Source organism: Stegostoma tigrinum, chromosome 1 (genome assembly GCF_030684315.1).
Source record: "Stegostoma tigrinum isolate sSteTig4 chromosome 1, sSteTig4.hap1, whole genome shotgun sequence".
NCBI lineage: Eukaryota > Metazoa > Chordata > Chondrichthyes > Orectolobiformes > Stegostomatidae > Stegostoma > Stegostoma tigrinum.
Window position 1 is genome coordinate 190,182,013 of NC_081354.1, and position 27,460 is coordinate 190,209,472.

At 47.5% G+C, this 27,460-nt stretch overlaps 1 protein-coding gene across 1 annotated transcript in view; it reads right to left on the reverse strand.

Annotated features, from left to right (window-relative positions):
• Window positions 1-27,460, reverse strand: part of LOC125459695 (disintegrin and metalloproteinase domain-containing protein 12) — a 232,074-nt gene that overhangs the window by 66,154 nt on the left and 138,460 nt on the right. Inside the window, exons 13-14 of the mRNA XM_059651683.1 lie at window positions 27,225-27,320; window positions 20,103-20,298 (exon numbers count right to left, since the gene is read on the reverse strand). Of these exons, the coding sequence (XP_059507666.1) occupies window positions 20,103-20,298; window positions 27,225-27,320 (292 nt within the window). The remainder of the gene's footprint in view (window positions 1-20,102; window positions 20,299-27,224; window positions 27,321-27,460) is intronic.

The following is a 27,460-nucleotide window of genomic DNA, read 5'->3' on the forward strand; positions in this document are numbered from 1 at the left end:
TCTCGATCACTGTGGGGGGAAAGTTGCGGTCCTTAAAGAACTTGGACATCTGGGATGTGCAGGAGTGGAATGTCTTATCGTGGGAGCAGATGCGGCGGATGCGGAGGAATTGGGAATAGGGGATGGAATTTTTGCAGGAGGGTGCGTGGGAGGAGGTGTATTCTAGGTAGCTGTGGGAGTCGGTGGGCTTGAAATGGACATCAGTTACAAGCTGGTTGCCTGAGATGGAGACTGAGAGGTTCTGGAAGGTGAGGGATGTGCTGGAGATGGCCCAGGTGAACTTGTGGTTGGGGTGGAAGGTGTTGTTGAAGTGGATGAACTGTTCGAGCTCCTCTGGGGAGCAAGAGGCGGCGCCGATACAGTCATCAATGTACCGGAGGAAGAGGTGGGGTTTGGGGCCTGTGCAGGTGCGGAAGAGGGACTGTTCCACGTAACCTGCAAAGAGGCAGGCATAGCTGGGGCCCATGCGCAGCCACCTAGAATACACCTCCTCCCACCCACCCTCCTGCAAAAATTCCATCCCCTATTCCCAATTCCTCCGCCGCATCTGCTCCCACGATAAGACATTCCACTCCTGCACATCCCAGATGTCCAAGTTCTTTAAGGACCGCAACTTTCCCCCCACAATGATCGAGAACGCCCTTGACCGCGTCTCCCGTATTCCCCGCAACACATCCCTCACACCCCACCCCCGCCACAACCCTTCTAAGAGGATCTCCCTCGTTCTCACACACCACCCTACCAACCTCCGGATACAACGCATCATCCTCCGACACTTCCGCCATTTACAATCCGACCCCACCACCCAAGACATTTTCCATCCCCACCCCTGTCTGCTTTCCGGAGAGACCACTCTCTCCGTGACTCCCTTGTTTGCTCCACACTGCCCTCCAACCCCAACACACCCGGCACCTTCCCCTGCAACCGCAGGAAATGCTACACTTGCCCCCACACCTCCTCCCTCACCCCTATCCCAGGCCCCAAGATGACATTCCACATTAAGCAGAGGTTCACCTGCACATCTACCAATGTGGTATACTGCATCCACTGTACCCGGTGCGGCTTCCTCTACATTGGGGAAACCAAGCGGAGGCTTGGGGACCGCTTTGCAGAACACCTCCGCTCAGTTCGCAACAAACAACTGCATCTCCCAGTCGCAAACCATTTCCACTCCCCCTCCCATTCTCTAGGTGACATGTCCATCATGGGCCTCCTGCACTGCCACAATGATGCCACCCGAAGGTTGCAGGAACAGCAACTCATATTCCGCCTGGGAACCCTGCAGCCATATGGTATCAATGTGGACTTCACCAGTTTCAAAATCTCCCCTTCCCCTACTGCATCCCTAAACCAGCCCAGTTCGTCCCCTCCCCCCACTGCACCACACAACCAGCCCAGCTCTTCCCCCCCACCCACTGCATCCCAAAACCAGTCCAACCTGTCTCTGCCTCCCTAACCGGTTCTTCCTCTCACCCATCCCTTCCTCCCACCCCAAGCCGCACCCCCATCTACCTACTAACCTCATCCCACCTCCTTGACCTGTCCGTCTTCCCTGGACTGACCTATCCCCTCCCTACCTCCCCACCTATACTCTCTCCACCTATCTTCTTTACTCTCCATCTTCGGTCCGCCTCCCCCTCTCTCCCTATTTATTCCAGTTCCCTCTCCCCATCCTCCTCTCTGATGAAGGGTCTAGGCCCGAAACGTCAGCTTTTGTGCTCCTGAGATGCTGCTTGGCCTGCTGTGTTCATCCAGCCTCACATTTTATTATCTTGGAATTCTCCAGCATCTGCAGTTCCCATTATCTCTGATACCGCTTAAATGTCACTAATGACTCCACTTCCACGACTACCACTGGCAAACTATTCCATGCGCCCACAACTCTGTGTGAAGAACCTCCCTCTGACATCTCCTCTATACCTTCCTCCTAACACCTTAAAACTATGACCCCTCATGGCAGTCAATTCTGCCCTGGGGAAAGGTCTCTGGCTATCTCAGATTCTCCAGCATCTGCAGTTCCTACTGTGTCTGAAACAATATTAACCCCACTGCGAAGCCTCTTCTAAGAATGCCTACCCTAAAGAAGAATGCCTTCCTCCAGTAAAAACCTCTGTGGAACTCTCTCCCACTGCAACTCTCTTGTAATCTCTTCGACCACGTCCTGAAGCAAACCAAGTACTACAGCCACATCACCTTTCTCAGTACCTGCCTACTGAACCAGGTCATCCCCAATGGACTACAGTCCACATTCAGACCTTCCCAATTTGGCCCCAACCATGATGATGTCTACATTCAGATCATTGAGATCCTTCAGAAGCATTTCTCCCTGCGAATCCTGAAAAACACACTTGCAGCAATGCGCCGGCGCATCTCCTGGCACTTCAGCTCAGAGGCTCCCACTCCCAGACCTACAAAGGACCTATCCTATTTTTTATTCTTCGTGGGATCCACAACTTGAACTCACAATTCTACTCAGCTTCATCTGACACTAAAAACCAAAAGTACAGTAAACTTACTGGTGCCGAACACCCAAAACGGGATTCCTCCACCTCACAAATCACCAACCCTACCCAGGACCTTCCCCACAATGTGTCCGCTGCCATTGGCCATGTGGCCACTGTCACTGGGTGCAGCACTTCCAGGACAGCGAGCGCCATTGGCACCGCTGCTGATGCCACTGCCTCCATTTCTGAGGCAGTTGCTACTGCCGCCTGCCCTGCTCCGCCCAACACTGACGCCGACACAACTCTGCCCAAAGTCGACACAACTCCGCCCACCACCAATGCCGAAGTAACTCCATCCACCGCCAACGCCGACACAACTCCACCCACCACCGAAGCCGATGCAACCATCCAATGCTGACGCAATCTGCCCACCGCCGACGCAACTCCGCTCACCACCGCCGACACAATTCCGCCAATGCTGACGCAACTCCGCCCACAGTCAACGCCGCACGGCCTCCCACCGAAAACGACATCACTCCATCGCCACAGCCAGCAGCTCCAGAGGATACAGCAGCACCCAGTCCTGCCGAGTCTTCACCATCCCCTCAGGCCTCCCCCTTACTGAGGACAAACGATCAGTCTTCAGTAAAGGGCTCACCTTTGTCCCCCTCCACCCACCCATCAATTTCAGCGCTTACTTCTTCTTACTTACTTCTTCAACTGTCCCTCTACTGACCCCTTCTCCCACCTCCAACATCTCCTCCTCCTGGACACCACCCCAAGGCCTCCTACCCACCCTCGACCTCTCCATCTCCAACTACCATTGAGACATCAGTTGCCTCAACCTCTACCCTGCAGAAAGTGCAGCCCTCCGCTCCAACTCCAACCTCACTGTAAAACCCGCGGACAAGGGAGGCGCACTTGTAGTATGGCGTACTGTCCTCAACATCTCCAAGGCCAGGTGTCACGCCTCCGACACCACCTCCTACTGCCCCCTTGGTCATGACCCCACCCCCAAACACCAAACCATCATCGCCCAAACCATCCACAACCCCATCACCTTAGGTGACCTCCCACCCACAGACTCCAAGCTCATCGTTCCACGACCCCGCACCACCTGCTTCTATCTCCTTCCCAAAATCCACAAACCCACCTGCCCTGGTCGACCCATTGTCTCTGCCTGCTCCTGCCCCACCGAACTCATCTCCACCTATCTGGTTCCCATTTTCTCCCCCTTGGTTCAGGAACTCATTACCTACATCCGTGATACCACCCACACCCTTCACCTCCCCCAGAACTTCCAATTCCCCGGTCCCCAACACCTCATCTTTACCATGGATGTCCAGTCACTATACACCTGAATTCCCCCTACAGACGGCCTAAAGACCCTCCACTTCTTCCTGTCCCGCAGGCCCAACTCGTCCCCCTCCACTGACACCATGTCTTAGCCAAACTCGTTCTCACCCTCAACAACTTCTCTTCTGATTCCTCCCACTTCCTACAGACAAAGGGGGTGGCCATGGGCACCTGCATGGGCCCAAGCTATGCCTGCCTGTCTGTAGGTTTTGTGGAACAGTCCCTCTTCCGTTGCTACACTGGCCCTAAACCCCACCTCTATCTCGGTTCCGTTGAAGACTGTATCGACGCCGCCTCATGCTCCCAGGAGGAGCTCGAACAGTTTATCCACTTCATCAACACCTTCTACCCTCACCTTAAGTTCACCTGGACCATCTCTAATACCTCTCTCTCCTTCCTAGACCTCTCTGTTTCCATCTTGGGCAACCACCTAGAAACCGATATCCATTTCAAGGACCACAATGTCCCCTCTTCAGTGGTCGAAAACGCCCTCAGCTGTGTCTCCTGCATTTCCCACAACTCATCCCTCACACCCTCTCCCCACAAGAACAACCAAAACAGAATCCCCCTCATCCTCACGTACCACCCCAGCAACCTTTGAATCCAACGCATCATCCTGTGACACTTCCGTCATCTGCAATCTGAGCCCACCAGCAAAGACATTTTTCCCTCGCCACCCTTGTCTGCTTTCCGGAGGACCACTCTCTCTATGAATCCCTTGATCGCTCCACACTCCCCTCTAGCCGCACCACACTCGGCACTTTTCCCTGCAACTGCAGGAAGTGCTACACCTGCCCCTACACCTCCCCCCTCACCCCATCCCAGGCCCCAAGAAGACTTACCACATCAAGCAGATGTTCACCTGCGCATCTACCAGTGTGGTTTTCTGCATCTGCTGTACCCGATGTGGCCTCCTCCACATTGGGGAAACGAAGCAGAGGCTTGGGGACCGCTTTGCAGAACAGATACGCTTGGTTCACGCTAAACAACTGCACCTCCCTATTGCGAACCATTTTAACTCCCCATCCCATTCATCAGATGCTCCCTCCGGTCCAACCCCAACCTCACCATCAAACCCGCAGACAAGGGTGGCGCAGTGGTAGTATGGCGCACAGACCTCTACATCGCCGAGGCCAGACGCCAACTCTCCGACACCACATCCTACCGCTCCCTCGATCATGACCCCAAACCCGAGCACCAAACCATCATCTCCAACACCATTCATGACCTCATCAGCTCAGGGGACCTCCCACCCACAGCCTCCAACCTCATTGTTCCCCAACCCTGCACGGCCCGTTTCTATCTCCTTCCCAAAATCCACAAACCTGCCTGCCCTGTTTGACCAATCGTCTCAGCCTGCTCCTGCTCCTGCCCCACCGAACTCATCTCCACCTATCTGGACTCCATCTTCTCCCCTTTGGTCCAGGAACTCCCTACCTACGTCCGTGACACCACCCACGTCCTCCACCTCCTCCAGGACTTCCAATTCCCTGGCCCCCAACACCTCATCTTCACCATGGACGTCCAGTCCCTATACACCTGCATTCCGCATGCAGACGGCCTCAAGGCCCTCCGCTTCTTCCTGTCCCGCAGGCCCGACCAGTCCCCCTCCACCGACACCCTCATCCGCCTAGCCGAACTCGTCCTCACCCTCAACAACTTCTCTTTTGACTCCTCCCACTTCCTACAGACTAAGGGGGTGGCCATGGGCACCTGCATGGGCCCCAGCTATGCCTGCCTCTTTGTAGGTTATGTGGAACAGTCCCTCTTCCGCACCTACACAGGCCCCAAACCCCACCTCTTCCTCCGGTACATTGATGATTGTATCAGCGCCGCCTCTTGCTCCCCAGAGGAGCTCGGACAGTTCATCCACTTCACCAACACCTTCCACCCCAACCACAAGTTGACCTGGGCCATCTCCAGCACATCCCTCACCTTCCTGGACCTCTCAGTCTCCATCTCAGGCAACCAGCATGTAACTGATGTCTATTTCAAGCCCACCGACTCCCACAGCTACCTAGAGTACACCTCCTCCCACGCACCCTCCTGCAAAAATTCCATCCCCTATTCCCAATTCCTCCGCCTCCGCCGCATCTGCTCCCACGATAAGACATTCCACTCCCGCACATCCCAGATGTCCAAGTTCTTCCAGGACCGCAACTTTCCCCCCACAGTGATTGAAATCGCCCTCGACCGTGTCTCCCGTATTTCCCGCAACATGTCCCTCACACCCCGCCCCCGCCACAACCGCCCAAAGAGAATCCCCCTCGTCCTCACATACCACCCCACCAACCTCCGGATACAACGCATCATCCTCTGACACTTCCGCCATCTACAACCCGACCACACCACCCAAGACATTTTTCCATCCCCACCCCTGTCTGCTTTCCGGAGAGACCACTCTCTCCGTGACTCCCTTGTTCGCTCCACACTGCCCTCCAACCCCACCACACCCGGCACCTTCCCCTGCAACCGCAGGAAATGCTACACTTGCCCCCACACCTCCCCCCTCACCCCCATCCCAGGCCCCAAGATGACATTCCACATTAAGCAGAGGTTCACCTGCACATCTGCCAATGTGGTATACTGCATCCACTGTACCCGGTGTGGCTTCCTCAACATTGGGGAGACCAAGCAGAGGCTTGGAGACCGCTTTGCAGAACACCTCCGCTCAGTTCGCAACAATCTACAGCACCTCCCAGTCGCAAACCATTTCCATTCCCCCTCCCACTCTTTAGATGACATGTCCATCATGGGCCTCCTGCAGTGCCACAATGATGCCACCCGAAGGTTGCAGGAACAGCAACTCATATTCCGCCTGGGAACCCTGCAGCCATATGGTATCAATGTGGACTTCACCAGTTTCAAAATCTCCCCTTCCCCAACTGCATCCCTAAACCAGCCCAGTTCGTCCCCTCCCCCCACTGCACCACACAACCAGCCCAGCTCTTCCCCTCCACCCACTGCATCCCAAAACCAGTCCAACCTGTCTCTGCCTCCCTAACCTGTTCTTCCTCTCACCCATCCCTTCCTCCCACCCCAAGCCGCACCCCCATCTACCTACTAACCTCATCCCACCTCCTTGACCTGTCCGTCTTCCCTGGACTGACCTATCCCCTCCCTACCTCCCCACCTATCTTCTTTTCTCTCCATCTTCGGTCCGCCTCCCCCTTTCTCCCTATTTATTCCAGAACCCTCACCCCATCCCCCTCTCTGATGAAGGGTCTAGGCCCGAAATGTCAGCTTTTGTGCTCCTGAGATGCTGCTTGGCCTGCTGTGTTCATCCAGCCTCACATTTTGTTGTCTTGGATTCTCCAGCATCTGCATTTCCCATTACCTCAGATGATGTGTCCAACTTGGGCCTCCTGCAGTGCTACAACGATGCCACCCGAAGGTTGCAGGAACAACACCTCATATTCTGCTTGGGAACCCTGCAGCCAATGGTATCAATGTGGACTTCACAAGCTTCAAAATCTCCCCTTCCCCCTACTGCATCCCAAAACCAGCCCAGCTTGTCCCATCCCCCCACTGCATCCCAAAACCAGCCCAGCTCGTCTCCGCCTCCCTAACCTGTCTTTCATGCCACTTATTCCCTCCTCCTACCTCAAGCCCCGTCCCCATCTCCTATCTACTAACCTCATCCTGCCCCCTTCCTCCCTAGACTGACCTATCTCCTCCCTAAATCCCTACCTACACTCACCTTTACTGGCTCCATCCTCACATCTTTGACCTGTTTGTTTTGTCTCCACCTATCTTCTCCTCTATCCTTCTTCTACCCGCCTCCTTCTCTCTCCCTATTTATTTCAGAACTCCCTTCCCCTCCCCAATTTTTGAAGATGGGTCTCGGCCCAAAATGTCAGCCTTCCCGCTCCTCTGATGCTGCTTGGCCTGCTGTGTCTACTCCTTTAGCCGTGTGTTTACTTCCCTAATTTTCTTAACTCTGCCAGTATGCATGTGGCTGAGGTCGTAATCCAGAGATTATGACCCTTGAGACCTGTTCTTTAATTTTGTTCGTTTTGCTTGATAATCGCCAGACAGGTCCTCTGTTCTAACCTTGCTTATGTTGTTTGTCCCAACATGGACCACAACAATTGGATCCTCTCCCTCTCGGTCCAATATACTTTGAAGCTGGTCAGATGTCTCCCTCATCCTGGCACTGGGCAGGCAACACACCATGCGGGACTCTTGATGCTGCTTACAAAGGATGTGATCATTCCCTGTAATTATAGAAACCCATACAACTACCACCTGTCTTTTTGCTCCTCCTTCTTGAATGGCCTCCTGTACCACGGTGCAATGGTCAGTTGGCTCATTCTCCCTCCAGTCCTTTTTCTCATCCTCACAGGAAGCAAGTACCTGATACCTGTTGGACAAGGTCAACAGCTGAGGCTCCTCCATGCCTGACTTCAGGATCCCCCTACCAGTGTTACTTGCAATCACACCCTTTTGTGCCTGATCACTGACTAAAATTGAAGTACTTAATCTAGAAGGTGTGCCCTCCTCTTGAAACAAAGCATACAGATACTTCGCCCCCTCCCATATGTGCCACAGTGTTTGAAGCTCAGATCCCAGCTCATGAATTCTGAGCCGGAGTTCCTTGAACAACCAATATTTGCTGCAGATGTGGTCACTGTAGTTAGCAATGGGATTAGCCAGCTCCCACATCATACAGCGACAACACATCACCTCTCCAGCCATCTCTACTTAGTTAATTAATTTATTAGTTAGTTATTCCTAGGTTAGTTAATTTATTTATGAGTTACAGAGTGTCTTTGTTTTAAATTTAGGGCAGGTTCACTACCCGCCAATTAGGTCAAAGCTCTCCAGTGACTTCACTTTTTCAGTTTGGTTTTAGTTACTCTGGCTTCTCCTCCCTCTGACTCCACTCTAACTGCTTAACAAAATATAATTTATTTCAGAATTAAAATTAACTATCATCTCACATCCCCTGTCATTGCTAAAAGAGATTTCCAAGCATCAAACAATAGTTGTATATTGTGCTTCCCAATATCTCCTTGAGCAGTCTGAAGCTAATTTTTAGACTATGCCCCCAATCTTCAGAATCTGTAACCAGTGAAAAATAGTTTAGACCATGACACCGTAAGAAATTTTCAGGAGTAGACTATTGTGCCCCTTGAGCTTACTGCAATGTCAATAGGATCATGACTGATCCAACATTATTCACATCCATTTTCCCGCATTTCCCCATAAATTGAGAATTGAGAATCAAGAATCTATATTTCTCAATCTTAAATATCCACAAGGATTCTGCCCCCATTGCTTTCTGTGGCAAAGGTTCCAAAGACTCACAACCCTTTGAGGGAAGAAATTCCTCCTCATCGCAGTCTGAAATTGCTGCTCCTAAATTCTGAGACAATGCCATCTGGTTCTGGTCTCTCCCAGAAGGGGGAACATCCTCTCAGCATTTACCATGCCAAGAAATCCTGTATGTCTCAATGAGATCACCTCTCATTCTTCTAAACAGTAGAGTGCCAAACTGTTCAGCGTTTGTTCATTAGACAATCCCTCAATACCAGCCTTCATCCTCGCAAATCTTCTCTGAACTGCCTCCAATGAAATGATATCTTTCCTTAAATAGTAGGAGCAAAACTGTTCACATTACTTCAGATGTGGTCTCACCAGCGTCAGTGGTAAGACTTCCCTATTCTTATAATCCAAGTGCCTGGAAATGAGGGCCAATATTCCGTTAACCTTCCTGACTACCTGCTGCACCTGTGTACTAGCTTTATGTGTTTTGTATTGCAGGATTCTACAGCCTTTCTCCATTTAAATAATACTCTGTTCTATCATCTTCCCTTCCAGAATGACCTATCAATGTTTCTGTTAACTGTTTGAATCCCTCACGCAACCTGCCTTTTCACTTATGTTTCTGTTTGTGGCTACGGTATGTTTGCTTCCTTCTTACAGACCATTAAAAACTGAAAGAAGCGCAAATGCTGTGAACCTGGAACAAAAACAAAGTTGCTGGAAAAGCTCAGCAGATCTGCTGGCATCTGTGAAGAAAAAAAATCAGAGTTAACCTTTTGGGTCCAGTGAGGAAGACTGGACCCGAAACGTTAATTCTCGACTTTTTTCTTCACAGATGCCAGCGGATCTCCTGAGCTTTTCCAGCAATTTTGATTCTGTTACAAATCATTACTATGTATTGCAAGCACTTGCAGTCCCAACATTGATCCCTGTGGAATTCCTTTGATCACAGGTCACCAACCTGAAAAAGAACTCTTTATCACAAGCTTCAAAATCTCCTCTCCCCCCACTGCATCCCAAAACCAGCCCAGCTCATTCCCGCCTCCCTAACCTGTTCTTCCTCTCACCTATCCCCTCCTCCCACCTCAAACTGCACCTCCATTTCCTACCTTCTAACCTCATCCCGCCCCCTTAACCTGCCCGTCCTCCCCGGACTGACCTATCCCCTCCATACCTCGCCACCTACACTCACCTCTATAGGCTCCATTCTCACCCCTTTAACCTGTCTGTCTCCTCTCCACCTATCTTCTCCTCGATCCATCTTTGATCCGCCTCCCCCTCTCTCCCTGTTTATTTCAGAACCCTCTCCCCATCCCCCTTTTCTGATGAAGGGTCTAGGCCTGAAACGTCAGCTTTTGTGCTCCTAATGTGCTGCTTGCCCTGCTGTGTTCATCCAGCTCTACACATTGTTATCTCGGATTCTCCAGCATCTGCAGTTCCCATTATCTCTTTATCCCCCTCCCTGTTTCCTGCACATGAGACAATTCTGTTTACGCTAATATTCTACATCCAACAACATTATTCTTATCTTGTGATTTTTAACATTTTGTGAGGTACCTGGTTGAATATATTCTGGAAGTCCAGTATGGCACGTCTTCTGGTTCCACTGTATTTATTCTGTTGAGACTTTTTCAAAAAATTCTAATAAATTAGACACAATTTCCCTTTCATGAAACCATGCTGACTCTGCTTGATTAGATTATGATTTTCCAAATCATGTATATGACATGTATATGACATCCACAGCCTTTCCCTCATCAATCAACTTTGTCACATCCTCAAAGAATTCTAATCAGTCGGTAAGACATGACCTTCCCTGCACAAAACCATGTTGTCTTTCCCTGATAAGCCCATTTCCTTCCAAAAGGGAATAGATCCTATCCCTCAGTATCTTTTCCAGCAGCTTCCCTACCACTCAGGCTCACTACCTGGATTATCCCTGCTACCCTTCTTAAACAAGGGGACAACATTAGCAAGTCTCCAATCCTCTGGGACCTCACCCGTGTCTAAGGATACTGCAAAGATATCTGTTAAGGCCCTGGATATTTCCTGTCTCGCTTCCCCCCACACCTGGGATAGATCCCATCTGGGCCTGGGGTCTTGCCCACCTTAATGCCTTTTAGGATACCCAACACTTCCTCCCTCCTTATTCCGACTTGCCGGAGAGTAATGAAACATCTATCCCTAACCTCAACATCCGTCATGTCCCTCTCCTTGGTGAATACTGATGCAAAGTACTCGTCAAGCATGTCACCTATTTTCTGTGACTCAATGCGTTGCCAGCGGAGGTGGTAGACGCAGACATGTTAGCGTCTTTTAAGATATATTTGGACAGGTACATGGATGGGCAGGGAGCAAACAGACACAGACCGTTAGAAAATAGGTGACAGGTTAGGCAGAGGATCTTGATCGGCGCAGGCTTGGAGGGCCGAAGGGCCTGTTCCTGTGCTGTAGGTTTCTTTGTTTCTTTGTAACTTTCCTTCTTTGTCCTTAATTTGGCCAATCCTTTCTCTAGTTGCCCTCTTGCTCTTCATATATGAATAAAAGGCTTTGGGATTTTCCTTAACCATATTTGCTAAAGATATTCCTGTCCCCTTTTAGTCCTCTTAATTCCTCATTTCAGATTTGCCCTACATTCCCAATATTCTTCCAAAGCTTTGTTTGTCTTCAGTCGCCTCGACCTTATGTGTGCTTTCTTTTTGCTCTTGGCTAGTCTCACAATTTCAACTGTCATCCATGGTTCCCTAATCTTGCCATTTCTATCCCTCATTTTCACAGGAACATGTCTCTCCTGCATGCTCATCCTCTCTTTAAAAGCCTCCCACATATCAAATGTGGATTTACTTTCAAAGAGTTTCTCCCAATCTACATTCCCCAGATCCTGCCGGATCTAGATGACTTTCCATATTAAGCAGAGGTTCACCTGCCAATCTGCCAATGGGGTATACTGTATCCATTGTACCCGGTGTGGCTTCCTCTACATTGGGGAAACCAAGCGGAGGCTTGGGGACCACTTTGCAGAACACCTCCGCTCGGTTCGCAATAAACAATTGCACCTCCCAGTCGCAAGCCATTTCCACTCCCCCTCCCATTCTTTAGATGACATGTCCATCATGGGCTTCCTGCAGTACCACAAGGATGCCACCCGAAGGTTGCAGGAACAGAAACTCATATTCCGCTTGGGAACCCTGCAGCCCAATGGTATCAATGTGGACTTCACCAGTTTCAAAATCTCCCCTTCCCCCACCGCATCCCAAAACCAACACAGTTTGTCCCCTCCCCCCACTGCATCACACAACCAGCCCAGCTCTTCCCACCCACCCACTGCATCCCAAAACCAGCCCAGCCTGTCTCTGCCTCCCTAACCTGTTCTTCCGGTCACCCATCCCCTCCTCCCACCCCAAGTCGCACCTCCATCTCCTACCTACTAACCTCATCCCACCTCCTTGACCTGTCCGTCTTCCCTGGACTGACCTATCCCCTCCCTACCTCCCCACCTATACTCTCCTCTCCACCTATCTTCTTTTCTCTCCATCTTCGGTCCACCTCCCCCTCTCTCCCTATTTATTCCAGAACCCTCACGCCATCCCCCTTGTCTGATGAAGGGTCTAGGCCTGAAACGTCAGCCTTTGTGCTCCTGAGATGCTGATGGGCCTGCTGTGTTCATCCAGCTTCACAGTTTATTATCTTTTGATTCTCCAGCATCTGCAGTTCCCATTATCCCTTCCAGATCTGGTACAGTTGGCCTTCCCCCAGTTTCGAACTCTTCCTTTAGGACCACTCCCATCCTTGTCCATGAGAATTGCAAAGCTTACAGAATTGTGGTCCCTATTTCCAGAGTAGTCCCCTACTGTAATTTCGACCACCTGACCGAGCTCATTCCCCAACACCATGTCCAGTATGGCCCCTTCCCGAGTTGGACTCCATGTGTACTGCTCTGGAAAACTCTTCTGAATGCTCCTTATGAATTCTGCTCCATCTTGACCCCTAACACTAAGTGAATCCCAGTCAATGGTTGGAAAATTAAAATCTCCCATCACCACCACCCTGTTGCTCCTTCACCTTTCCAAAATCTGTTTACGTAGTTGTAGCTCGATCTCACGCTCACTGCTGGGAGGTTTGTAGTACAACCCCAGCATTGTTACTGCACCCAATATATTTCCGAGTTCTGCCCATGTTGCCTCAGTGCTCAAGTCCTCCATCGTGCCCTCCTTCAGTACAGCTGTGATATCGTCTTTGACCACTAATGCAACACCTCCACTCCTTTTACCTCCCTCTCTATCCCGTCTGAAGCATCGATATCCTTGGGCATCTAGTTGCCAATCATGCCCTTCCTTCAACCAAGTCTGAGTAATAACAATAACATTATACTCCCAGGCCCTAAGTTAATCTGACTTATGTACTACACTTCTCACATGAAAACAGATGCACCTCAGACCACCTGTCCCTTTGTGTTCATCATCTGCTCCCTGCCTACTCTTCCCTTTAGTCACATTGACTTCATTATCTAGTTCCCTACAGGCTTTAGTTACTACCTCCTTTCTGGCCAATATTTGCTTCCCGTCCCCTGCCACATTAGTTTAAATCATCCCCAACAGCGTTAGGAAAAGCACCGCCAAGGACATTGGTTCCTGTCCGGCCCAGGTGTAGACCGTCCAATTTGTATGAGTCCCACCTTTCCCAGAACCAGTCCCAATGTCCCAAAAATCTGAATACCTCCCTCCTGCATCATGTCTCAAGCCACGCATTCATCCTCGCTATTCTTTCATTTCTGTTCTGACTTGTTCATGGCACTGGTAGCAATCCTGAGATTATGGCCTTTGAGGTCCTACCTTTTCACTTGGCTCCCATCTCCCTAAGTTCTGTTTATAGGACCTCATCTGTTTTCCCGACAGCTTTTCCCCGTGTAGAGGAGCCTAGAACTAGAGGGCATAAGTTTAAGGTGATAGGAGTAAGATAAAAAGGGTCCAGAGGAGCAATTTCCACACAGAGGATGGTGAGGGTATGGAACAGGCTGCCAGATGTAGTGGTGGAAGCAAGTACAATTTCAATATTTAAGAAACATTAACATACATGGATGGGATAGATATGGAGGACAAGGACCAAATGCAGGCAAATGGGACTAGTTTAAATTGTGAAAACTGGTCAGTATGGGAAAGTAATGCTGAAGGGCCCATTTCTATGCTGTAGACCTCTCTGACTCTTTGACTATGATTAATTTATTCCAATATTTATCCAGCAATAGATGTTCGGCTAATTGGCCGAGAGTTACTCGCTTTTTACCTCTCCGTTTTTGAATTGGGAGGGCACATCTGATACTTCTGCTTTGAAGGATAATACTGCCACTGTGGGAGTGCAATAATGGTTCACTAGACCTGTTTTCAGGAAGGCGGTCATTGTTTCCCTAAATGGTTGTTGACTGCACAATGATATGAATACATTGATGAGACAGAAGAGTGGACAATGGGATACAATCTGGAGAATTGTTAGCTTTGCATTTGAAACAAATAAAGCAAGAGACCAGGAGTGGGTGGAGATGGCCCAGTGGTGTTGTTGGACCGTTAATTCACAGACCCAGGTAACATTCTAGAGATTTGAGTTCAAATTCTACCAAGGCAGATGTTGGGATTAGAATTCAATAAATTCTTGAGCTAAGAGTGCAGTGATTACCACAAAAGAGTAACTAATTGTTGGTGAACTCTATTTCATTCACTAATGTCATTCAGGATAGAAAATCTACCATTCTGACCTAGTCTGGCCTACATTTACTCTAACAATGTTGACTCTTAAATGCCTTCTTGAAAGAGCCTAGCAAACTTATCAACAAAAGTCTCAACTAAAACCACATGGCCACTGGAAATAACAATGGCAAAAACAACCCTGTGTAATCTGCAGAATCGTCCTAATATCTGGGAGCTAGTGCAAAAATGGGAGAGCTTTATCACACAAGCAGCAGCCTATAATAGTCATAGTCATGGAATTGTGCCTTGTAGACAAGGTCCCAGACACCGCATTTATATTCGAGATAATGGGATCTACAGATGCTGGAGAATCCGAGATATGGTCTGATTAGCAAGTTTGCAGATGACATGAAGATTGGTGGAGTAGCAGATAGTGAAGGGGAGTGTCAGAGATTACAGCAGAATATAGATAGATTGCAGAGTTGGGCAGATAAATGGCAGATGGAACTCAATCCGGGCAAATGCGAGGTGATGCATTTTGGAAGATCTAATTCACGAGCAAACTATACAGTAAGTGGAAAGGTCCTAGGGAAAATTGATGTTCAGAGAGATCTGAGTGTTCAGGTCCATTGTTCCCTGAAGGTGACAATGCAGGTCAATAGAGTGGTCAAGAAGGCATATGGCATGCTTTCCTTCATAGGACGGGGTATTGAGTACAAGAGTTGACAGGTCATGTTACAGTTGTATAACAGTTTGGTTCGGCCACATTTGGAGTACTGTGTACAGTTCTGGTTGCCACATTACCAAAAGGATATGGATGCTTTGGAGAAGGTGCAGAGGAGGTTCACCAGGATGTTGCCTGGTATGGAGGGCGCTAGCTATGAAGAAAGGTTGAGTAGATTAGGATTATTTTCATTAGAAAGGCAGAGATTGAGGGGGCAACTGATGGAGGTCTACAAAATCATGAGGGGTATAGACAGGGTGGATAGTAAGAAGCTTTTTCCCCAGAGTGGGGGACTCAATTACTAGGGGTCGTGAGTTCAAAGTGAGAGGAGGAAAGTTTAAGAGAGATATGCGTGGAAAGTTCTTTATGCAGAGGGTGGTGGGTGCCTGGAACACGTTGCCAGCGGAGGTGATAGACGCAGACACGATAATGTCTTTTAAGATGTGTATTTGGACAGGTACATGGATGGGCAGGGAGAAAACAGATACAGACCCCTAGAAAATAGATGACAGGTTTAGATAGAGGATCTCGATCGGCGCAGGTTTGGAGGGCTGAAGGGCCTGTTCCTGTGCTGTAATTTTCTTTATTCTTTGTTCTGTAACGAGGTGTAGAGCTGGATGAACACAGCAGGCCAAGCAGCATCTTCAGAGCAGGAAAGCTGATGTTCCAAGCCTAGACCCTTCATCAGTAGGCCCGAAACGTCAGCTTTGCTGCTCCTAAGATGCTGCTTGGCCAGCTGTGTTCATCCAGGTCCACACCTTGTTACCACATTTACTTTCCCTGGATGTGTCCCATGGGCAGTGAGAGGTGGTGACACAATGGTATACACTTAAGAGGGAGTTACCCTCGGAGCCCTCAACATTGACTGGGTAAACCATGAAGTCTCATTGCTTCAGTCAAGCATGTTCGAGGAAACTACTTATTGAATGTAGTTCCATCTTCAACACTAATTCCTAACAAGCTCATCTCTAAATTCTGACACCTAGGTCTCAACTCCGCCCTCTGCAACTGGGTCCTCAACTTCCTGACACATAGACCACAATCAGTAAGAATAGGCCACAACATCTTCACCATAATCACTGCATACACAGCCCCTTACTCTCTTCCTTATACACTCATGATGTGTGGCCAAGTTCTGCCCTAGCTCCATTTACAGGTTTGCTGAAGACACCAGTATTGTAGGTTAGATCTCAAACAACGAGACAGAATACAAGAAAGAGATAGAGTGCTTGGCAGCATGGTGTAATGAAAACAAATCTTTCCCTCAGTATTAGCCAAACAATAACACTGGTCATTGACTTCAGGAAGCAAGGTGGAAGGCATGTCCTTGTCTACAACAGTGGTGCTGAGGTGGAGAAAGTAGAGAGCGTTAAGTTCTTAAGAGCGATGATCACCAACAATCTGTCCTAGTCCACCTGACACTATGCTCAAGTAAGTAGAGAAGGAAACTCTGCTTCCTCAGGAGGCTAAGGAAATTCAGCATGTTCATAAAGAGTCTTGCCAATTTTTATAGATGCACCATATAAAGCATTCTATGTGGATACAACACAGGTTGGTCTGTCAGTTGCTCTTTCCACGACTACAAGAACATAGAACAGTACACCGCAGAACAGGCCCTTCGGCCCTCGATGTTGAACTAACCTAAGCCCATCCCGTCACTCTCTCCAAAGTGCTCACCTACCACTAAATCAAACACCTGGCCTGGTTCATTACCAGGTACCAGATCCTGTGTGGCCTCCCTTCTTGTCGGCCCTTTGACATACTGTGTTAGGAAACCCTCCGGCACACATTGGACAAAAACTGATCCATCCGATGTACTAGAGTTATAGCATTTCCAGTCAATGTTGGGGATGCTAAAGCCTCCCATAATGACCACCCTGTTCCTTTTACTCCTGCCCAGATTCATTTTGCCATTTCTCTCCTCCACATCCCTGGAACTTTGTGGAGGCCTATAAAAATCTCCCAACTGCAGACAGTTCTGAATGCAGTCCAGTCCATCACACAAACCAGCCTTTGACTCCACCTATACTTCTCATTGCTTTGGGAATGCACCCCAGTTATAATCTTTTTCCAACCTCTTCCATTGGGTAGAAAATAAAAGATTAAATGCTCGTACCAACAGATTGTTCTGTGCTGTTATGAGATTTCCGAATCATGGAATCCCCACAGCATACAACCAGGCCATTCTACTGAACGTGCACAGGTTTGGACTGTGGAATGAAACCAGAATACCCAGCAGAAATTTCCAGCAAATTTGCTTTTGTTGCCTTTGTTCTTTTATCCCATTGCACTTTGTATGGTATGATCTGCTTGTACTGCATGCAAAACAAAACTTTTCGCTGTACCTAGATACATGAGACAATAATATATCAAACCAAATCATATTAATTTCCCATAGCATTGAAAGCTGCAACTACACAGAATATACTCTGGGTGGGGGATGTCAGCGTCCACCATCAAGAGTGGCCGAGCAGCAGTACTACTGAACAAGCTGGCCAGATCTTAAAGGACATGCCTGCTGGACTGGGTCTGCAACAGGTGATGAGGGAACCAACAAGAAGGAGAATGTACATGTCTTCATTCACACCATTCTGCCAGCTTTCCTGACATTCCATGATATTACCATCACTGAATCCCCCATGATCAACATCCTGGGGGTTGCCATTGACTAAAAGCTCAACTGTACAAGCTATATTTCTACAGTGGCTACAAGAGCAAGTCAGAGGCTAGGAATGCTGTGGTGAATAACTCACCTGACTCCTCAAAAGTCTGTCCACCAACTACAAGGCACAAGTGAGGAATCTGATGGAATACTCACCACCTGCCTGGATGCGTGTAGCCCCAACAACACTCAAGAAGCTTATTACCATCCAAGACAAAACTTCCCACTTGCTTGGTACCACATGAACAAGCATCCACTCCCTCCGCCACTGATGGTCAGTCGCAGCAGGATGTACTATCGACAAGATGCACTGCAGAAATTCACCACTGACCCTCAGACAGCACCTTCCAACCATTGCCCACCTCTGTCAAGAAGGATAGCAGATGCATTCGAACACCACTATCTGCAAGTTCGCCTCCAAGCCATTTACCATCCTGACCTGGAAATACATCGCTGTTCCTTCAGTGTTATTGGGCCAAAGTCCTTGAACTCCTTCCTGAAGGCCATTGTGGGTGTACCTTAGCCAGATGGACTGCAACAGTTGAAGACGGAACCTTACAATGTTCTCAAAGGCAGTTAGACAACCAGCAATGAATATTGGCCCAGCCGGCAATGCTAACTTTCCAGTAATGACAGAAATAAATCTTGGATGGACAATAAACATGATGGTATTGAGAACGTTTGAGCAAGTGAAAAACCTTGGAGCGCATGTTAAAAGTGGCAAGACAGGTAGATGAGGTGGTAAAGAAAGCATATAGGTTGTTGATGACATTGTAGCAATATTCGTGATCTTTCATATCGTGAGGCCCAAGCTGAAATTCTTGGCTTGGGTTTACATTCCTCCATGGAAGATGGTGAAATTTGAATTAAAAGGAATTTGTTGTGAAGAAAAAGAATCCAGTCTAATGGGACAGTGTATTATGAATTGTCATAAAAACCTAACTGGATCATGATTGCTATCTAGGGAAGGCAATGTGCCATCCTTACCTGGTCGGACCCACGTGTCTCCAGACCTAGAGAGGAGGTTAAGCTTTAACTACTATTTGAAACAGGCCAGGGTGAAAATCAGTTCAAGGTAGTTGAGAATTGGCCACAAGTTTTTGTTTTTCCAATGTGTACATTCCATAGAGTAAGAAGATACATTTGGTGAGGTATTGCCTACAAAAGCAGCGATGTCATGCTGAAATGACAGTGTTTGGTTTGACATTGCTGGAGTCTTCTAAGCAGTTTGTCAAATGAATGCGTTAATGTATTAAGCACTGTAAATCAAGTCCTGCTATTTCTGCAGTGATACAAGGTCTTAAAAGGTAATAAAAGATTAAATGCACGTACCAACAGATTGTTCCATGCTGTTATGAGATTTCTGAATCATGGAATCCCCACAGCATAAAAACAGGCCAGGAATTTTACGAAACAAGAACGATTTATTATAAGTAATTTGGCAAAACGACAAATGAACAAAGAAAAACCATTGATAAATAACTGGCTAAGTAAAATTCTAATTGTTTTATAAATGTCCTTAACACACACAGGCAGAAAGAAATGGGGAAAATAGATTTTTGGTAGAGGTAGAGAAAAACTGTAAAGTTAATTCAGCAGTTGATTGCTTCCCAATTCTGATGTTTGGATGACTTGTTTTGGCTGAGCCAGGCCCTTGGTGGTCAATTGTGTTTCTCTGAAAGCTTCCACTCGTTTATAAGAAGTATACAGCAATAAGTTCACTTGGAACATGTCTCTCATGAATCACTTCAAGTCATAGTTCTCAATTGCCCCAGGAAAAGTAACTGGTTTTCTTCAAGTTTAAGTTTTATCCCATGCACCCGTGGAGTGATACTCCATCAGACTATGCCATGAAGTCAGGAGCAAGGATTTCGGAAATAAGCTGTGCTTTAAGGCTCAGACATCCATCATACACGTGACAAAGCTTATTACAGCAGGTATTATCACTGAAACAGTATACTACTCACCAGGTCCCCAGATCTCCTGGCACTGTTTATCTGCAGACTGACAGATACCCTTGTAGCAGAATAAATTTCCTTTGCTGCATTTGTGGCCATCTTTCAGGTACACATTATTAGGACAACGTGCAGCAACACCGGTACAGAACTCCGGCAAATCACATTCTCCTTTCATTGGCCTGCAAGGGGTTCCACCAGGAAGGAACTGTAGAACACAGACACCAGTGAAAGACACTGTTCTTTTAACTGACCAGTTTTCTTGCAGAGGAACGACTCAGTTGAAATTAAGCATTTAATTTTGGATGTTCCAGTCATGAGTCTTCATGGTACAGAGGGAGGTCATTTGGTGCATTGAGTTCATGCTGGGTCTCTGATCCATTCCCTGACTCTATTCCATAGCCTTGGAAGTTTATTCCTCACGTGTCCCCATCAAACTTTTCTTTGAAATCATTGATTTTATTACACTTCCATCATCCTCATTGGCAGAAAATTCCAAGACATTATCACTCACTGATTAAAATACTTTTATCTGCATCTTTCCCTGAATCTCTTGTCCCAAAGACTAAGTTGGTACTCCCCTCCAGCTTTTTGGATCTGCTCATGAGAAAAGCATTCCTTACTCTATGCTACCTAAACCTGTCAAAGTCGTGAAAATTTCAATCAAATCTATTCTCAATTGCTTCAGATCTCAGAGAACACCTAAGTTTCTAAACCGCACCTTGCAGATAAAATTCCTCAGCTCCGAAGCTTTTCTGGTGCACTATTTCTGCATCCTTTAACATCAACAAGAGGGGAAAGCAATGGCCCATAGGTGACAAGTTAAGACAAGGCAGAATTTAATTTTACTTCTTTAGGACAGGAAATCATTTTTGGTTTCATTGTATGCTTGCGAATCACACTTACATGTATTTCAGCAAAGTAATACAAGCCTTGAATTGAAGAGCTGGGATGGCTTGTAACAAATCAGTGCTTAAAAAATAACTCAGGAACAAAAACAGGAGTTGCTGGTAAAGCTCAGCAGGCCTGTTAGCATCCGTGAAGAAAAGTCAGAGCTAATGTTTCGAGCCCGAAACGTCAGTTTTCCTACACTTCTGATGCTGCTTGGCCTGCTGTGTTCATCCAGCTCTACACCTTGTTATCTCAGAAAGTCAAAAGGTCTGGTTTATGCCAAAGAATGTGAAGAACTTTTGAACACTGGCTGACTGAATTAATTTATTTGTTCTGAAATTAAAGTAATAGTTCTGTTTAGTTACACTGTTTTCGGAGACTCGGGAAGAGGTGCCAGAGAAAAAGGTCAAAGCATTGAGTGAGTGCAGAGGAATTTGCTAAAGGAAACTTGTTGTGGCTGTATCAGTTTTAGTCTAAGCAAGGCGCTTTATTGTGGAGGTAAAGATAACTCCTCACTGAAGTTTGTGTATGCAAGAATATTTCTGGGCAAAAAAGGGTATTGTGAACTTGAATCATTTTTTAATGTCTGTCAGGACATCTTTTCCACCTTTCAACTTCTTTCGTTTTTCTTTCATCTTTACTTCATCTTTATTAGTTACATTGTTTAATAAACATTTTATTCTTTGTGTTGGATGTACACTGTCAGCCTCCTCTGAGTGTGTTTAATAACTAACTTTCATGAGATCTAAGAAGCCAGGTTTCACTCTTGAGATCTGACTTGTGCTGCGTTAACATCAGATCTATCGTAGTCAATATCATTGGATGATTAATGAAGAGATGAAGCTAATCCAAAGCTAATTCTGATGGGATGAGGCATGCATCAGCTGGGATAAACTGGCCAAAGATACTTAAGGGGTTGACAGTGAATAGGCAATGGCAAACATTTAATGAACACATAGATGAACTTCAACAATTGTACATTCCTGTCTGGCATAAGAGTAAATCAGGGAAGGTGGCTCAACCATGGCTAACAAGAGAATTCAGGGATAATGTTAAAGCCAAAGGGGAGGCATATATATTGGCCAAAAAAAGCAGAAAACCTGAAGACTGGGAGCATTTTAAAATTCAGCAGAGGACAAAGGGACAAATTTGGAAGAAGAATGTAGAATATGAAAGTAGGCTTGCAGAAAACATCAAAACTGACAAAAGCTCACAAATATGTGGAGAGAAGAAGACTGGTGAAGATAAATGTTAGAATTAGGTGAATTCATAATGGACAGCAAAGAGATAGCAGACCATTGAACAAATACTTTGGATCTGTTTTCACTAAGGAGGACACAAATAACCTTCAGGAAATGCTAAGTGACAAAGGGTCAAGCGTGAAGGAAGAACTGAAGGAAATGTTTATGAGTCAGCAAATGGTACTGGGGAAATTGATGGGATTAAAAGCCAATAAGTCCCCAGGGCCTGAAGCTTTACGTTCCAGAGTATCATCTTCTAGCATTCTGTAGACTAGAAAGAGCTCCATTGGACTGGAGGGGAACAAATGTAACCACTTTTTAAAAAAGGTTGGCGAGGGAAAACAGGAAATACAGGCCAGTTAGTCTGACATTGGTGTTGGGGAAAACGCTGGGATCCATTATTAGGATGTAATTACTGAGCATTTGGAAAGCAGTGATGGAATTGTTCCAAGTCAGCATGACTAAAGGGAAATCATGCTTGACAAATCTTCTGGAACTTTTTGAGGATGCGACTGGTAGATTGGACAATGGTGACAATCATTGCGGTCACCATTTCCAGAAGGTGGACTTCATCAAGATACTCTCCGTGTTCAAGTGAAGGTGGGTAGGTAGTTTGTGGAGGGGTTGATGTCAAGTGACTAGGAAGGGGGATGTACTGGACATAGTATTGGAGAATGAGCCTGGCCAGTTGGTTGAAGTCTCAGTAGGGAAGCAGCTCGGGAACAGTGATCACTATTCAGTAAGCTTTAAGGTACTGATTTACAAAGATACGTGTAATTGTCAGGTGAAGGTTCTAAATTGGGGGAAGGCTAATTCCAACAATATTAGGCAGGAACTGAAGAATGTAGATTGGAGGCAGATGTTTGGGGGCAAATCGCATCTGGTATGTGGGAGGCTTTCAAGTTTTAGTTGATAGGAACTCAGGATCGGCATGTTCCTGTAAAGATGAAGGATAAGTATGGCAAGTTTAGAGAACCTTGGATAACAAGAGGTATTATGAGCCTAATCAAAAAGAAAAAGGAAGCTAGGAGGCTGGGAGCACATGAGGCAAGGGTGGAATGCAAGGAAATTCAAAAGAAACCTTAGCAGTGAGTCAGGAGGGCTAAAAGGAGTCATGAAAAGTCAATGGCCAACAGGATTAAGGAAAAACCCAAGGCTTTATATACATATATGAAGAGGAAGAGGGGAACCAGGGAGAGGGTTGGCCCACTTAAGGACAGGGAAGGGAGTTTATGTGTGGAGCCAGAGGAAATGGGCTGGGTAGACTTGGTGGATGATGAGTCTGGGGAAGGGTGTGTAGATAGTTTGGGTCATGTTAAGATCAAAAGGGAGGAGGTGCTGAGGGTCTTGAAAGACATTAAGGTAGACAAGTCACCAGGGCCTGACGGAATAAGTCCTAGAATGCTGAGAGAAGCAAGGGAGGAAATTGCTGGGACTGTGAGAGAAATCTTTGTATCCTCACTGACTACAGGGAAGGCCCCAGAGGATTGGTGAATAGCTAATATTGTTCACTTGTGTAATAAGGGTGGCAAGGATAATCCAGTTAATTACAAGCCTGTGAGCCTTATGTCAGTCGTAGGGAGATTATTAGAGAGGATTCTTCGAGATAGGATTTACTCCCGCTTGGAAATAAGTGGGCATTTTAGCAAAGGGCAACATGGTTTTGTGAAAGAGAGGTTGTGTCTTACTAACTTGGTTGAGTTTTTTGAGGAAGTGATGAAGATGATTGATGAGAGTAGGGCAGTAGGTGTTGTCCACATCGACTTCAGTAAGGCCTTTGGCAAGGTCCCTCATGGCAGGCTGATACAGAAGCTAAAGTCACACGGGGTCAGAGGTGAACTTGCAAGATGGATAAAAAAACTGGCTCGGTCATAGAAGACAGAGGGCAGCAGTGGAAGGATGTGTTTCTGAATGTCGGGCTGTGACTATTAGCATTCCTCAGGGATCAGTGTTGGGACCTTTGCTATTGGTAATGTATATAAATGTTTTGGAGGAACCTGTAATGGTTCGTATTAGTAAGTTTGCTGATGACACAAAGGTTGGTGCAATTTTGGAAGGAGGTTAAGACCATCAAAGGATATAGCAGGATGTAGATCGGTTGTTGCATGGGCAGAGATGCCAGATGGAGTTTAATCCAGAAAAATGTGAGGTAATAAAATGTGAGGCTGGACGAACACAGCAGGCCAAGCAGCATGTCAGGAGCACAAAAGCTGACGTTTCGGGCCTAGACCCTTCATCAGAGAGGGGGATGGGGGGAGGGAACTGGAAGAAATAGGGAGAGAGGGGGAGGCGGACCGAAGATGGAGAGTAAAGAAGATAGGTGGAGAGAGTGTAGGTGGGGAGGTAGGGAGGGGATAGGTCAGTCCAGGGAAGACGGACAGGTCAAGGAGGTGGGATGAGGTTAGTAGGTAGCGGGGGGTGCGGCTTGGGGTGGGAGGAAGGGATGGGTGAGAGGAAGAACCACCCTACCAACCTCCGGATACAACGCATTATCCTCCGACACTTCCGCCATTTACAATCCGACCCCACCACCCAAGACATTTTTCCATCCCCTCCCCTGTCTGCTTTCCGGAGAGACCACTCTCTCCGTGACTCCCTTGTTCGCTCCACACTGCCCTCCAACCCCACCACACCCGGCACCTTCCCCTGCAACCGCAGGAAATGCTACACTTGTCCCCACACCTCCTCCCTCACCCCCATCCCAGGCCCCAAGATGACATTCCACATCAAGCAGAGGTTCACCTGCACATCTGCCAATGTGGTATACTGCATCCACTGTACCCGGTGCGGCTTCCTCTACATTGGGGAAACCAAGCGGAGGCTTGGGGACCGCTTTGCAGAACACCTCCGCTCAGTTCGCAAAAAACAACTGCACCTCCCAGTCGCAAACCATTTCCACTCCCCCTCCCATTCTCTTGATGACATGTCCATCATGGGCCTCCTGCACTGCCACAATGATGCCACCCGAAGGTTGCAGGAACAGCAACTCATATTCCGCCTGGGAACCCTGCAGCCATATGGTATCAATGTGGACTTCACCAGCTTCAAAATCTCCCCTTCCCCGACTGCATCCCTCAACCAGCCCAGTTCGTCCCCTCCCCCCACTGCACCACACAACCAGCCCAGCTCTTCCCCCCCACCCATTGCATCCCAAAACTAGTCCAACCTGTCTCTGCCTCCCTAACCGGTTCTTCCTCTCACCCATCCCTTCCTCCCACCCCAAGCCGCACCCCCCGCTACCTACTAACCTCATCCCACCTCCTTGACCTGTCCGTCTTCCCTGGACTGACCTATCCCCTCCCTACCTCCCCACCTACACTCTCTCCACCTATCTTCTTTACTCTCCATCTTCGGTCCGCCTCCCCCTCTCTCCCTATTTATTCCAGTTCCCTCCCCCCATCCCCCTCTCTGATGAAGGGTCTAGGCCCGAAACGTCAGCTTTTGTGCTCCTGACATGCTGCTTGGCCTGCTGTGTTCGTCCAGCCTCACATTTTATTATCTTGGAATCTCCAGCATCTGCAGTTCCCGTCATCTCAAATGTGAGGTAATGCATTTCCGAAGCTCTAATCCAGATGGAAAATATACAGTAAATGGCAGAACCCTTAAAAGTTCTGAAAGGCAGAGGGATCTGTGTGTTTAGGTTCACAGATCACTAAAAGTGGCAATGCAGGTGGAGAAGGTAATCAACAAGGCATACGGCATGCTTGCCTTCATCAGCTGGGGCACTGAATTTAAAAATTGGCAGGTAATGTTGCAGCTTTATCAAACCTTAGGCTGCATTTGGAATATTGTGTTCAGTTCTGGTTGCCACACTAGCAGAAGGATGTGTTGCTTTGGAGATGGTACAGAAAAGATTTACCAAGATGTTACAAAAACAAAGTTGCTGAAAAAGCTCAGCAGGTCTGGCAGCATCAGTGAAGGAGAAAACAGAATTAATGTTTCGGATACGGTGATCCTTCTTCATTTAAAGCATCCACAGTTCTTTTGGGTTTTATTTACCAAGATGTTGCCTGGTATGGAGGGCGTTAGCTGTGAGTACAGGTTGGCGAACCTTGGGTTGTCCTCACTGGAATGATGGAGATTGAGGGGCGACCTGATAGAGGTCTAGAAGGTTATGAAGGGCATGGACAGAGTGGACAGTCAGAAGCTTTTTCCTAAGGTGGAAGAGTCAGTTACTTGGGGGCATAGGTTTTAGGTGTGAGGGGCAAGGTGTAAAGGTGATGTATGAGGCAGGTTTTTTGCACAGAGGTTCGTGGGTGCCTGGAACTTGCTGCTGGGGGAGTTAGTGGAAGCAAATATGTAGTGACTGTTAAAGGGCGTCTTGACAAATACATGAATCGGATGGGAATAGAGGAATATGGGCCCTGGAAGGATATTATATCGGTCCGGGTTTGGAGGGCTGAAGGGCCTATTCCTAGGCTGTAATTTTCTTTGTTCCAAAGTTGTGAATATTGCTGGCTAGGCCAGCATTTACTTCCCATTGCTAGTTGCCCTGGAGAGTGCAGTGGTCATCTTCTTTATCGAAAAATTGTAGATTTGATAGCCACTCTGCAAGTGTCTTTAACTCTGTGTTTAAGAGACTCAGTCTAAAACTTATTGATTCAGCTGTTTAGTCCGTCATGATGATGAGCATCTCTATCCAAATCACTTCTCCGTGAAAGAAACAGTTCCAGCCTCTCCAACCTATCCACCCCAATGACTTAAACTCATTTTTATGAATCTTTTCTCAGCTCTGACCAATGACCTCCCATCTGTCTTAGCCTGTGGCGTTTGGAACAGTACACAATGTTCCAGCTGAAACTACACTACTTTAAGATCATCTCCTTGCCCCGTTCTCTCTGCTCGATTATTAATGCTTAGGATGCCGGACGTGTTACTCATTCGTTGCTGCTGCACTGTATTTGTCTGAAAGGCAAATAACTTTTCCACTGAATAATTTCAAACAGACATTCCCACTCTGAAACTGTCTCGTATTAGAATGAATGATCCAATGAGCTCTTACTTTGCAGTCCTTACAGCACAAGCTAGAAACTGAAGAACATTTTGCACCAGCTTTGAATTTGCATGTTGAGGCCTCACAGCAGGGGTCAGAACATTCCTGAGGAACAATACAAACACAGGAAATACCAGTTATTGTAAAGCATTGCAATGGATTACTTGAATAAAAGCAAGATATTACTGATGCTGGAAATCTGAAACAAACCCAGAAAAGTCTGGAAAGAAAACACTTCACAGGTC